Genomic DNA, 14,523 nt, shown 5'->3' on the forward strand with positions numbered 1-14,523 from the left:
GGCGGGAGGTTCGATTGACCGGGCCTGGCGGAGCCGTGGAGCCCTGGCGGCTGTTAACGCGCGCTTTGGGAAGAGGAAGGTTAAGCGGGAGTGCTGGGGCCAGTTTCATCTCTGCCGCTCTTTCCAGCCTAGCCTAGGGGTCCCCTCCCAAGCCGGGGTCTTTTACTTGTCCTGTCTCGACTCCTGCTCGATCTCCCTCAGTCCGGCACTCGCATCTGCACTCCAGACCTGGGAAATCCCCCTTCTCCGGGCTCGGGCGCTTCGCCCATCCCCAGGCCTCTGATTTTCACCCGAGCCTCTCTCTCTCCTGGCCTGTGATTACCCTTTCACCCCCAACTACGTCCTTTCTTCACGCCCACTTGGGACCATTATCCCGACTCCACTGTGTCCAGCCTGGCACTCCACCCATCTCTCCCCCCCAACCCCAACCCACAACTCTACTCTTCTTGGATACTTCCTCTTGGCCTGCTCCCCCGCCTCAGCTAACTGGCGATCGACACTCAGCGTTTGGGCCCAAACCCCAGCCCCTGGCTGAATTCCCTCCATCCACGCTCCCTTTTTAATTAGCCCACGCTCTCACTAATATAGCAGCCCGCTCTTTACCAGGCCTTGGTTCTGCATTCTCAGCTGCTGGGTGCCTTTGACCTTTGGCTGATGGGCACTTGACATTTTATCCTTCTGGGTCTAGAATGGTAAGTGTGATCTAAGGGAAACTGGGCAGTCTGTGACTGGGTCTAATTGGGCTCCGGCTGCAGGATCCCTGCAGGTGCTCAGTTTCCATTCTCCCGTTTCAGAGGAGGAGCTTAGCTCCCAGCCAGCTGGCCAAGAGAAAACCAGAAGGCAGACCCTCTGATGATGACGACTGGCATCCTGGTGCAGTGGTGAGTTTCTGCCCTCAAGTGGGTAGGGAAAGTGGGGATGCAGGAGTGTTTGGGCAGAAAGGAATCCTGGACTTTGTTTCTGGGGTTACATGGAATGAACTGGTCATCTCCAGAAGTCTCTTTCAGTAAACTTATAATGAGTACTTACTATGTGGGAGGCATTGAACCAGATAAATAAAATATTCTCAAGGTGCTCATTAGAAGCTAATATAGCCTTAATTTTCCTGGTAGGAAGGGGTCTTCCAAAGCAAAAGAGCACATTGGGTTGGACCCTTTGGCTTCCTTGACAGAAATTGCTCTCCAACAGCAGCCTGTTCTTTTGCATTTTGTCTGCTGCCTAATGTCACAGAACAGTAGAGTACCAGGCCTACCTTAAGGTCCTGAGCTCCCTTGGGCCTAGATCAGAGGAGTGGTGCCCCTCCAGCCTCTGCTAATACTCAAGTACAGTACGACTTTGGACTGGGCTCTGGCTTTGCTCCCTGCCTTCCTGCTTTCTGGGGCTTGCAGTGGGCAGGACCTAATAAACCAGAATCAATAGGATAGTGCAGCATGTACTTCAGAGAGAGCAGTTCAAGAAGCAAGGGCTTGACGACTGGAACCTAGGACGAAGAGATTAGCTAAGGAAGATCTAGAAGGCAATTTTGGGTGGGGGCAGTGTATGAATAAAAGCACGTAAAGAGAGGGGAAGGGGCTTGGTGTTTCTCTTTCAGGTGTGCCTTACAGTCTTTGAAGCTTCAAATACTTTGGCAAGCTGATACAAACGGGTTCTTGCCTGAAGGCTCAGTGGAACTTGCTGAGTAGTTGCACCCCTGGCTATGCAGGGGGCTCTTCTCCTTGTGAGGGAGGCACATTGGCTTCCCCTTGCCGCTTGCATGGATCTCAGACTTGAACTTGGGCAGGTGTAGCTTGGCAATGATTGGTGGTGTCTGCTGCTGGTTCTCCTGGAAATGCTTTTGGTGCTAGAGTCCTCGCTGCCATGGTATGGACTGGCTGGAAAGTGGCCTCGGTGGCCCAGGAGTTGGGGGCAGCTGTACTCTTGTCCCCCCCTTTGGGAAACTCAGGGAGGGAAGCAAACAATTGCTCAATCATTCCTTGGGGCTTTTGGAGTAAAGATTCGAGGGCAGCATGCTACTTGTGGCGTGCCTTTCATAGGCCCACTTTATTCACCTCTTCTAATGCCCCATCTCAGATTAGGCAAGTTCTTTTACCTTATTAAGCTCTAGTTTTCTTATCTGTTAAAGAAGAATAGACATGTAGCATAGGATCACTGTGGGATGATACATGATAATATGTATGAAGAGTTTTCAGCATAGTACCTGGCACTTAATAAGCATTTTAAATGTTGCCGTTGTGGTGAACTCTGGGGTCTTCCAGACTTCACCTTACTCAATACTGTCTCTTAGGCTCCTAAGAAATGGAAACCCAGCCGTGAAATCCAGAGCCAGGAGTGTTTCCTGTCTCCTTTTCGGAAAGCTTTGACCCTGCTAACGAATCGACCACCCTGTCTGGACAGTAGTCAACATGTAAGTCAGAACTGCAACCTGCTGATGTATGTGTGTCCTGTTGTTTTGCCTAGGGAGGCTCCCACCCCTCGGGGCGCTACGGAGTAGCCAGCAGACGGACTGTGGTGGGGGCTTTGGGCCTGGAAGAGGCCTGGCCTCTTTCCTTAGAGATGTGTGCTGAGTTGAAGTCCTCTTTGTTTATAGCTACTTGGGCACCAGATCTCAGGTGGCTCAGATTCCTGAGGACATGAAGGTACAGGAGAGGGAAGGTCACGGCAGGGTATTGGAACCAAGATCTGCATGCCAGCTCAGTCTCTGACTGTGCATATGGCTTTAAGAAGTACCAGGGTCCTACAGCTTTCATGTGTTTCCTCTAGTAAAATCAAATGTTATCATTAACAGGGCAGGTTCTGTGCATTATCTCATGTAACTCTCATTTTTTAAGATGAGGAAGTTGAGTCTCAGAGGATTAACTTGCCTAAAGTTACAGAGTGGTCAGATCTGCCTAGCTCCATCCAAAGCTTTTTCCATCAAGTTTTCTCAGGGACTGTGATGTTGAACTCTTGGAATTTCTTAAGTGACTAGAGTGATAAAAGTATCTTTTGTTAATTATAACAAACAAACCTCTTTCAACCACACCTGAGTTTATGTTAATGAGACGACTTTTGTAAAGCAGCTAACCTTGGGGCTGGTGGTCAGGAGAACCAACTCACCAATGAATGGCCAGTGCTAAATCCATCATGTCTATGTAATAAAACCTCCATTAAAAACCCCAAAAGGACAGTTTTGGAGAGCTTCTGGGTTGGTGAACAGGACCTCATTCTTGTGTTGGGAAGAGGTGCCCCACAAACCCCACCGGTATAGAAGCTCCTGTGCTCGGGACCCTTCCAGAGTGGGCTATGTGTATCTCCTCATCTGGCTGTTCATGCATGTCCTTTAATATCCTTTGCGATAAACTGGTAATCTAGTAAGTAAACTTTTTCTGAGTTCTGTGAGCTGCCCTAGCAAATTAATCGAACCCAAGGAGGGGGTTGTTGGAACCTCCAATATATAGCCCGTCAGTCAGAGGCACAGGTGACAACCTGGACTTGGTATTGGCATCTGAAGTGGTGGGAGGGAGGCAGTCACGTGAAGCCCTGCCCTGTAGGATCTGACCCTTCTCCGTGTAGATAATGTCAGAATTGAGTTAAATTGTAGGACATTCAGGTGGCGCCAAAGGATTGCTTGATGTGTGGAAAACTCACACAGCTGGTGTCAGAAGGGAAGTAGTGGAATACTGAGAGTAGAGGAGACACACAGGAGTGTGTTTTTCCTTTCCGGGGAGATTTTGGAGGAAAAATGGAAATCTGTTGATGGGAATATATAATGGAGTTTAGTTATTTATGCATTCATGAAACATTTAAAAACATTTTTACATAATATTTCATAAATGCAAAAGTACATATATAACATGTAAGATACAAAACACAAAATAAACACCTATGAACCCACCATCCAGGACTAGAACATCATCAAAGTCAGAATCCCTCTTCCCATCCCCAGAGGTCAGCACTCTCTTGAATTATGTTCATCATCCCTTGCTTTTTGTGATAGTGTTACCATCTGTATGTAATTCATTAAGTAATACGTTGTTTAATTATTGAGCTATAAAAATGGTATGTAGTCCACTGGGACTGTTTTCATTCGGGGTTCATTCAAGTTGTCTATGTAACTATTTCAGTACAGGTGGTGGGAGTACGCAATAGGGGGCCTAACAGTCTGGAGGTTGGTGAAGGTCTGAGTCTGAGGGTCATGCTGATTAGGTTGAGTGCTGAAGGATATGAGGAGTCAGCCAGGTGAGGAGAGTGGGAAATGTTCTAGATAAAGGGAACAGTCTGTGTGAAAGCTATGGAGGAAGGGGCCTGTCAGGGAGGAATATTTTTCTCTATTCTAGGTTCTTCTGGCTGGGCTAATAATCAAAGTGTCATGAGACAGATTAGCAGGAGAAAAATAAATTAAAGTTTAATAACATGTATTCCTCCGGTATACATGGAAAAGACCCAGGACAACTGAGTAACTCGCCAAAATGGCGGAAGCCATCACCTTAATACCACCTTCAGCTAAAGACAAAAAATGTTGTTGGGGGTGGAGAGTCAGTTAAGGGAGGTGCCCAGGAAAAGCACAGTAAACAAGGGTCTGCAGATTTAAGTCCATGCCTTTTCCATTGATTGTGGAGGCAGGCCTAGTTCAATGGGGGAAACACCCTTACAAATGGTGATTTCTCTTACAAAAGTAAATGTCCTTTTACAAAGGGTAACTTCTGCTTGGTTTTCAGAGCTTCTCCCACGTGTGCTGTTTCTTAAAAATAGCCAGCTTAAAGTAATTTCCCAAAAGGCATATTTTGGGGTGGCAAAAACTCTGGTTCCCCAAAGGCAAAAGTGCTTCAGGCCCACGAAAGTCACAGAGCAGCCCTAGAGATGAGGACTGCAGCCCTAGACGCAATAGGTTTGAAGTCCTGTAGGATGTCTAGTTTGGAGGTGGTTGCAAATGTGGGTGTAGAGCCTAGGAGGGAGGTACTGACTGGAAATAGAGTTGGGGTCATTAGGATAGTGATGACATTTAGCACCTCCAAAGTGTATTGGAGTGGCAGGGTGGGTATACAGTTAGAAGAGCTGAGGGCCGAGCCCTGAGGAGCACTGACATTTGGGGGTTAGGCAGAGGAAGAAGAAAGCCCAGTAGGGGACTGAACATGAGGTCCCAGAGTGGGGAATAGAGGGAGAGTAGTGTCATGGCAGTGAAAGGCAGAGAATATTTGAGAAGGAGTGGCCAGCTTTGTCAAGTAAGATGACGATAGAAACACACCCATTGGAATTAGGGTCATGTAGACTATTAGCGGTCTTGGCCAGAGTCATTTCAGAGGAATGGGAGGGTCAGAAGATAGATTGGAGGAATGGGAGATAGGGAAGGGGAGACAGACAAGTCTTTCTAGGAGTTTGAAGGGGAGTAGATAAGAGGTCAGAGGAATTTTTGTTTTTTAAGATAGGAAAGTTAAGCATGTTTTAAATGCTGGTGAGAAAGAGATAGTAGAGAGGGAGAAGTTGAGATACAGGAGAGATTAGGCAGAACTGATACAGAGAATCTCTGTGGAAGGGGAAAGCTTTGACCTTGGGGAAGAGGGATGCCCTCCCTCTTCTCTCAGAAGGAAAGAATGTTATGAATTTTCAGCAACTAAATGAACAAAGTGAGAACATGCTCTCTCCCCTGCCTCTGCTCGAGTCTAATGAGTATTACCACACCAGATTCCCAGAGGCTGCGCATTGTAAGTCTTGTCTTGCAGACTGTACCCTCACATGTCTTTGGCGAGGGGTTCATATAGCCCTGTTTCCCCAAAAATAAGACCTAGCTGGACAATCAGCTCTAATGCATCTTTTGGAGCAAAAATTAATATAAGACCCAGTCTTATTTTACTGTAAGACCGGTTCTTATCTAACATATAAGACCGGATCTTATATTAATTTTTGCTCCAAAAGACGCATTAGAACTGATTGTCTGGCTAGGTCTTATTGTCGGGCTAGGTCTTATTTTCCGGGAAACATGGTAGTTACACAAGCCTGCAGTTCTCCCTGCAGAACCTAGGGCTCTTGAGATTTTTTGACTGTCTTGCCTTTTAAATTTGGAGCATAAACTCTTCGCTACTCAGAGCCTCAAATCTAGCCTCCTATGTCAATAATCTTGAAAATAATATTTCAGTTTTAGAACTGAAGGCAGAATTGATGCCAAATTAGAAAGGAAATTAGAATCCATCTCCTTCCTTTTCCTCTCCTTTGACCTAAGGGTAACTTTTAGTTAGCATCTTTCATTTATGAGTTTCTCATTATTATTGCAATTTATAATTACAATAATCATGGTAATTAAAAATAGTAAATCAAAGATTTTATTCAGCTGCAAAGAAACACACAAATAAAAAATTTGGGCTTTTCTCCAGCACTGCCCATGTCATATTATTTAGTGTGATAATGAAGTTCGATTCGCCCACATTCCTTTTCTATTTTCCGATAGATTGCCAAATACATTCATTACATTTTTCCTATTTAAAGTACACGGAGTTTGTTGAAATGTGTGTTCTGTGTAGAAATGAGTCAGAATAAAAAGGTGAAAATTTTAGGATAAGGCAAGCTTGCTTTTATTCCTATTAAACTGCCTTTTTACCAGAAGGAAATAGTTTTCATTATTTTTCTACTAATGTATTTCCATTAAAACTGCCTTTAGGGTTTCTGCTCTTGCTTTCTCATTGCTCTTTTGGGGTCCAGCTCTTGTTTTGAGACTCACAGACTACTGTAATTCCCCAGAGGGCTCAGCTGCGTATAGCCCAGAACTTCGATGGAATTTGTCAGAGTTAGCTCAGGAACTGGTGCTGTGGGTTCTCCTGCCTTCTCTTCTACCCCAGTCCCATACCCCTGTGCTGATTCCAGTCCGAAGTGATGGTGTTGCCAGAGAACAGACCCGTCGTGGTACAGTGTCCAGGTTCTTGGTGCCTCGAGCAAAGAATTGAACGTGACACAGAAATACAGTGGTGAAAGAGCAGTTTATTAGAGGCGAAAGTACACTCCAAAGACATGGAATGGGCCAGAGCAGCAGAGTGGCTCAAAAGGCGCTGACTTGCAAGAACTTGGAGTTTTTCTTTCCTTTTCTTCTAGAATGGGCTACTCCTCTCTAATTGTGGGGCTGTTTGAGTGATACTTGTGATTGACAATGGCTAATAGTTATGGTAAACAAGGGCAAGTTTGGGCAGAGAGGGGAGGTCTTTTGGGTGGTCATTTCCCATAGACTGTGTTGGACGTGCAGGAATGTTACCTCATGTAACATTCGGAGGCATCTCGGAGACCCAATTCCTGTCTCTAACTGCCTGCCTTATGTCCCCCTTGAGAGACATGATCCCCATAAATCTCTATGGGAAGTTGAGGGACAGGAGGTTTCTTCTGTGTCTGCTTCCTGCTGAATGTGGCCGTTGTCCCTACCTATTGGGGATTCATGGGACTCTCGCCCTACCTGATCTTAGATGAGGGGAAGGGGTCTTGAGATCCGCCTGAAGGACCATGTTGACCTCTTTGGTGGGGAGGTACTGGAAGTCTTGTTGGGGTATCACTTGGGGGCCCCTAGATGAGGAGAGACATATTGTAGTTAATAGAGTTAAAAGTAGGACTCAGAGCCATTGATGCAGGGTGACTGTGTGATGAAATATTTGTTCAGCTTCATGGAGCCTGTGGTCTTTCTTCTGATTTAGCTGGTCATTTAGTCATTGTTCACCCGGGAGCTAGGCCTGGAGAGAACGCTGTGCTACAGTGACTACAGTCAATAGACATTAATCACAAGCTTTAGGGTAATTATCTAAAGGGGGCGGGGGGATAGGAGATTTCTGTGATTCAGGTTAAAAACAATCTATTGTTTATGATTAAGAAATGAGAAATGATTACAACTAGGGCCTAGGGAGCTAAGACATTAGGGAAAAGGAGACTTAAAGTTTTTATTGTGAGGGGACTCTCTGAGGTGGAAGCACCAAGGCCACCTTTCTCTAGGACCTGTATATGTCTGCTTCCTGTCACCCTTTTCCCACTTGCTTTCTCTTGATGACTGGCTTGCCCTCTCTCTCATGTCTCCTTTCTCATGTTCCCTCTCTTGTGCCTTCACATGGCAGGAAGCTGCTGTCTGAGCTGATTCACGTGGCTATACTCAAAACAGGTTGGGTCAAGAGGCCACATTACTTACTAGTTACAAGTAAGGGCCCTGGAATCAGGAAAGTCCTGCATCTCTCATGGCTGTGTGACTTGGGAAAGTGACAACCACTCAGCCTAAATTTGCTTATCTGTAGAATGGGGATGCCAGTAATCTAAGGACCTCACTGGGCTATTTGGGAAGATTAAATAAATGGTCACATGAATACCAGGGGTTTAGCACTGCATCTGGCATACATTGTTAGTCATTATTGTCATTTTTGCTGTTGTTAATATTACTTTACTAATACTACCGCTTCTGTTACACCTGTTACCACTACTCTTTGAAGGGCGGTTTAGTTCCCAAGGAGGCTGATGTGGGAATTAAATAGAGTAGGCAGAATTGATATGCCAAAAGAAGAAATGTGAGGTATGTTTGGGAAGATGTATCCCTCTAGAAGGTGTAGCTCTTTAGGACAGTGGTTGAATCCGGACATTGGAGTTCCTTGTTAGTACTGAGGTTGGGTAAGTTTGTGGTGTTTTCTCCTTTAGGTCTGCTCCCTAGGGAATAGCTAGATGTCCACACTGGCGTGGTCTTTCATGAGCTAATGGGTCTGATCCTTGTGGTTGACTGAGGCTAGGCACTTGCCAGTGGCACTCTGCTGTCCCTGGGTATTTGTAGAACTTTACTTAAAGCCTCAAAGATGAAAGCTGTTGTACAGAACCTAATATGGAGCATAACTCTTTAGTTCTAGATGCATCTGAATGAGATATAATCACAGTACAATACTCTCACTGTATTACAATGCTTAAATAGGCGTTTTGGGTTGCATTTGTAAAAATATTATCCCCAAACATCTCCAAAGAGTCCTGAATCCCTCTTCTTTCTTTTCAGGAAGCATTTATTCGAAGCATTTTGTCAAAGCCTTTCAAAATCCCCATTCCAAATTACCAAGGTAAAAATGGAAACGCTTCTATTTTTTGAATCAGTCATGTATGAATGTGCATGAATAGATTAAAACCTCAACTTTTGTAAATACAAGCTTACCTTGGAATGGCCGATGCCAGCCTAGTGATGACTGTGTGTGGGGAGACCCCCGCCTGAGGCTGGCGTGAGGGCTGTGTTTGATAGCTTCAGCAAGGGCTGCCAAGACGGACTGCCCCTCCTCTTCTCGGTGGGGACGTGCCAGTGCTCAGGAAGCTCCTGGTGGGCCAGGGTGGCTGATGAGCCCAGGTTTCATTTAGTCCAAATGAGTTCAGTAGCATCTCCTTATGAGGTTGATTCTGTCGGAGGCCTAGTTTCTACAAAGTTCTCCCCTGTCCTCTGTAGGGTATGGCATTTAGCAAACGGGCTGGGGAGGGAAGAGTTCATCTTAACTCTCAAAAGCTCTCAGTCTTGAAAGGCTCCTTTAGGGTTTCAGACCTTTCCAGGACTGACTTGAGTTGAGATGAACAAGACCTAGACCTTCAGAAGTTTGTAGTTAAATGGGGAGGTAAATGGGAAAAATTGATCTGAGGCAAACTGGGATAAGGGTCAGGTAGAGGTGCCCAAACGGGGTTTGGAGAGTTTCTGGGAGGGAGAGGGTCATATGGAGACTTAGGAAGGTTACGTGAAGGATAGGCATTTGAGCTGGGCCTGCTGGAGCGCCTCAACATAGAGGCTCAGGTGACAGATTGTTGGTTTCTAGGTCCTCTGGGCTCTCGGGCACTGGGACTCAAAAGGGCCGGAGTCCGCCGGGCCCTCCATGACCCCCTGGAAGAAGGTGCCTTGGTTCTGTACGAGCCTCCCCTGCTGAGCACCCATGACCAGCTGAAGCTTGACAAGTATGTGCATTGGTATTTCTTGAGCAATTCTGTCCTCTGCATCTCGCATACGTTGTTATTGGGGAGGGCACACGGCATTTCTCCTTAGGACCGGCATATGTTTTCAGAGTGCTGTCATGACTACTGCACCATCCAGAGAGTGGGTAAGGTGGGAAAGGAGTGCCTGGGGAAGAGCATGTGGGGGTGCCTAGTTGGTGGGGGTTCCTCACCCCTTCCCTCTCAGCTCACTCAGGAGCATAAGGGGTTGAGATGATGACATAGGGAACCCATCCCCCTCTCCTAAAATTCCCTGGAGCAGGAATTTATTACGGTTTGATTACCAGGCCAAGAAGGTCCTTTCTTCGGTAGCTGCCTCGGTGGCCTCTGGATTAGCAGGACACAACTTCTTGAGGTTGTGCCCTTGCCCATGTCTGAACTCCATGTTCTCTTTGCTGTGTTTTCTCAGGGAAAAACTCCCTGTCCATGTGGTCGTCGATCCTATTCTCAGTAAGGTCTTGCGGCCTCATCAGAGAGAGGTAAATAGGGGTGGGGGGGAATGAGGTACGGTCTAGGGGCTGAGTCTGGGAGGCTGCCATCCCTGGGGCAGCAGCCGTGTGGATGCCAAAGTGGCTGAGTGCTGTTCTTCCCCAGGGAGTGAAGTTCCTGTGGGAGTGTGTCACCAGTCGACGTATCCCTGGCAGCCACGGCTGCATCATGGCTGATGAGATGGGCCTGGGCAAGACGCTACAGTGCATCACGTTGATGTGGACACTTTTGCACCAGAGTCCAGAGTGCAAGCCAGAAATTGACAAGGCTATGGTGGTGTCGCCCTCCAGCCTGGTGAAGAACTGGTACAATGAAGTTGGGAAATGGCTTGGAGGGAGGATCCAACCTCTGGCCATCGATGGAGGCTCTAAGGACGAGATAGATCGGAAGCTGGGTATGGAGCCCTAACCAAGATGGCTGCACTTTTCTACACAGTTTGCTCCTTTGTATGCTCTCTGATAGCCACAGTTGAGGGCAATGAGAGGTAGAAGAGAAGAGAATTCCCATGGAAAATAGTTAAAATAGTTGCTACTTCCAGGCTAAAGTAAAGCACTGTGAAACTGGTTTTTTCTTTAAGATTTTCTAAGATTTGTTCCGTTCACATCTTTTCTATTGTAGAAGGATTCATGAACCAGCGTGGAGCCAGAGTGCTTTCCCCCATCCTCATCATTTCCTATGAGACATTCCGCCTTCATGTTGGAGTCCTGCAGAAAGGGAGTGTTGGACTAATCATATGTGACGAGGTACTTGACTCTCAGCAGCCTGGGTGGTTGGAAAGAACTGCCTTTCAAGGGCTGTGCCAGTCACTGGAGAATGCTGACAACAGAGCATGCTACCTTGGAGGAGGCAAGTGAGAGGGAGAGCCCACGATACCAGTCTGCCAAAAGAAGCATTAAGCAGTGTTCAGAACTCCGGGAGGGCAAAGTACTGTGGGCTTTTGTTGTGGGCTGATTGGTTTTGTTGCTTTCAGAGAGTGTTCCTAGACCAATGGACTTTGAAGGATGGGAGGGATTTGGATGGTTGGAGAGACATGGCTGCAATGTTCAGGGGAACAGGTTCTAGAGTCAGAGAGACCTTTGTTCAAATCCTAGCTCTGCTACTTCCCAGTATGACCCACTATGACCTTGAACAGTTTACCTAACCAGCTAAGGCTCTGTTTCTGTCAGTAAAATGGGGTGATAATATCTGCATCATGGGATTATTGTAAGGATTAAATGAGGTAATTGAGAGAAAGCTCTTATCACAGTGCCTGATATGTCTTCAGACCTTGGTAAAGACCAGCTCTGGTTTTTATTCTAAGCCGGGGGGACGACGACTCATGAACAGAAGCACAGAGATAGGAAAGTTAGGTACGGTTGGAGGAATGAGTCACGGGAGACCAAGATTGGTCTATTAGAATTTATGTGGCGTGTTTGAGCTGTGGGAGGCCAGGCTAGAGCAGAGGGGAAAGACCATAACCTCCCCGAGCAAAGGGGTGTGGAGTTTTATAGATGGGGGTAAACGAGGCTGTTCCCTCATCAGTGCTTCAGGGGTTTTCGTTGACAAAGGGTTTCAGGGCATGACCAAGCCCTCCAGCTCCATACCCTGGCCCTCAGGTCGCATCCAGACTGTCCGCCCAGGCCCCTAGAAGATTAAGCTAGACAGGATCAAGACAAGATGGCTTTTAAGATAAGGTTTCTGCTCCTGGCCTAAATATGGCTTAACAAGGAAAGCCTAGAGTGGACAATCCATACACCTTGTAGTAGTCTGTGCTGACTCTCTGGGACTAAGAAATGTGGCAGTAGTTACTTCCTGGCCTTTGCCTGCACTATGCACGAATGGTGGTAGACATGCTATTAGTGGAGAGAGGGTGGCTGAGAGCTTCCAAGTATAAAAAATTGTCCAAGTCTTCATGGAGCTTGGCTACGCTGAGGCAGCTGCAATTGTTTGGACTTCTTTGAGAGTTATAGTTACTTTACATACCCCTGGGGCTTTAATGGAAAGGTGGTTGAAAGACTTGGCCAATCTGTCAACTGATTGGCAAGCTTGACTGTGCTCTGGAGACTATAGATTACCCCAATAACAGGATCTTTTGGGAGGGGACAGAGAAGAAAAGCGTACTTTGGGGTGCCATGCTTGCTACCTGTGAGCTACTTCCCAGTTGGGCTTTTGTTCTTAATCGAGGATTCAGTCATTGTCCGGCATATCTGCAAATTTATGGCCCTGATAGGCCATTTCTTCTAGTAGAAGTAAGGGATTTAGAACGTTGAGGTGGAGTATGTGTGTGACCACCCTGGATAGCTCAGGGTCCTGGCATATGCTTTATCACCATAGATGGGCGGACTGCGCCAGGAGCCTGCTCCCAAGTCCAGAGCATTGGGGGAGAAGAAGACAGGCTGTAGCTGTTGATTCCTTGGGGGCTGGGGGTGGGGCATCTAGATTTTCTTATGCTCTGTGGTGTTTCTTTTCTTTCTCACTCTCCAGTTTTCTGACCTGACTCTGCAGGGCACAAGGGACCAGGCTGCCTCTTGCCACACTGAAATATCCTGGCCCTCCCTTCTCATCTGCCTTTTATTTGTCAGCAATTTGTCAATTGCCAGAGACCTAAGAAGCCAAAGTCTTGAAAGATCACCAGGCTACTTTCGGAGGAGAGAGTTTGTCCTGTTCAGTCCCCGGAAGGGGAAGATACCACCCCAGTTTTTCACGTTCCTGCTTCCTCCTAGTTCAGACTTTTCCCTGGAACACAAAGTTCTGCATAGTAACACCATGTATAAAATCCTTGCTTTTCACAGTAGACCGCTGTAGGCAGGGCAAGTCAGAAGACTTGGAATCAGCCTTGGCTTTGCCACTTGTAGGCATGACTGTGCAGATGAGACTGCTCTGAGACTCAGTTTCTTTGTAGTGTCGATGGCACAGGGTCTACCTGAAAGGGACATGATCCGGATCAAGAGAGAGGCTATATGGAAGCGTTTTGTAAATTGTATGAATAGGGGAGAGGTATTGACATCACCATCATCTCAGTTTGGAAGATAAGGAGACTGAAGTGCAATGACTTGCCCAGGTTCACCCAGTGAGCGGATAATGAACTAGGACTTGAATCCAGGTCGGGGATTTTAAGTCTTGGCTCTCTCTTATCTCTTACTGTCTTGGATATAACCCAGACTTGGTGTCGGAAGAAGCCTGACTTAGGTATGGAAGGACTACCCCTGTGTGCCTCATCCATGTATGTTCCTTTACAAGTGTTAGAACGCAAAGCAGACCCGATGAAAAGTGCTGGGGAAATGCAGAAAAAGAATGCTACTCATTGGGCTCATGTTTCAGACAGAGAAGTGGTGGTATTTAATCTTGTATCATTTGTTTGTTTGTTTTTCAAATACTCTGCCAGAACAGAAATTCATAAATAAGAGCTTTGACAACTTTGCATCTGGCCAAACATTTGATTTGCTGAGATGCCAGAATTTGGGTTTAAATCCATGTGCGATGGTGGCAGGAGCTGGGTCTGGAGCCAGGGAGATGCCACAGGGAGCTGAGCTTTGCTTTCCCTTCCACAGAGACCCTTAGGGATAGCGTTTCAGCCTAGTTCCTTCATGGGGTTATTTGTTAAGTGCCTATAATGTATTGGGTCCTGGGGATCCCGTGATGCCTGCCCTTGGGGAGCTTCAGTTTAGAGGGACCCAGTTGTCGGTGCCCATTTCCCTAGGGCCTTTTTGAGTAATTTCCTCACAAGTTGCAAGTTTTATTTTTCTCTTCGGCTCAAAAGTTTTAGCCTCTGTCTCAGGGCTAGTGCTTGGAGCCTCCAGTCATATTTTATTTATTTTGTTTGTCTTGGATGTCTTTAAAAATTTTCTTTAATTGAGGTATAATTGACATAACATTATTAGTTTTAGGTGTACAATATCAAGTCATTTTTAAAAAATTAAAATTCTGTATCTAATTCTTCTTTAATTGTAATGTGGTCATTCTTTTCAGCTAACATTCAGTGAGCAAAACTCTGTGTGGGCGTCTGTCCTATGTACTAAGTTATGAAGGCCATCTAACATGGTCTCTGCCTTAAGAAGTTCCTGCCTAGGTGAGGAGATAAAGTACAGTAGAGTGATTAGTACTCTACTGTACTAATAGCAG

The 14,523-nt window shown here is 46.4% G+C and overlaps 1 protein-coding gene across 3 annotated transcripts in view; it reads left to right on the top strand.

The window, feature by feature from the left end:
- Positions 1 to 14,523, top strand: part of RAD54L (RAD54 like) — a 24,791-nt gene continuing 10,268 nt past the window's right edge. Inside the window, exons 1-9 of one of the 3 annotated variants that reach the window (XM_074334662.1) lie at positions 1 to 79; positions 628 to 692; positions 795 to 881; positions 2,285 to 2,404; positions 8,969 to 9,029; positions 9,762 to 9,897; positions 10,343 to 10,412; positions 10,528 to 10,816; positions 11,041 to 11,165. In XM_074334662.1, coding sequence (XP_074190763.1) covers positions 690 to 692; positions 795 to 881; positions 2,285 to 2,404; positions 8,969 to 9,029; positions 9,762 to 9,897; positions 10,343 to 10,412; positions 10,528 to 10,816; positions 11,041 to 11,165 — 891 coding nt within the window. In that variant the 5' untranslated portion in view covers positions 1 to 79; positions 628 to 689. Of the gene's footprint in view, positions 693 to 794; positions 882 to 2,284; positions 2,405 to 8,968; positions 9,030 to 9,761; positions 9,898 to 10,342; positions 10,413 to 10,527; positions 10,817 to 11,040; positions 11,166 to 14,523 lie in introns of all 3 variants that reach the window. The other 2 variants (XM_074334661.1, XM_019749387.2) reach the window with 2 other exon arrangements.

The sequence above is a fragment of the Rhinolophus sinicus genome, linkage group LG06 (assembly GCF_036562045.2).
Source record: "Rhinolophus sinicus isolate RSC01 linkage group LG06, ASM3656204v1, whole genome shotgun sequence".
Lineage (NCBI taxonomy): Eukaryota > Metazoa > Chordata > Mammalia > Chiroptera > Rhinolophidae > Rhinolophus > Rhinolophus sinicus.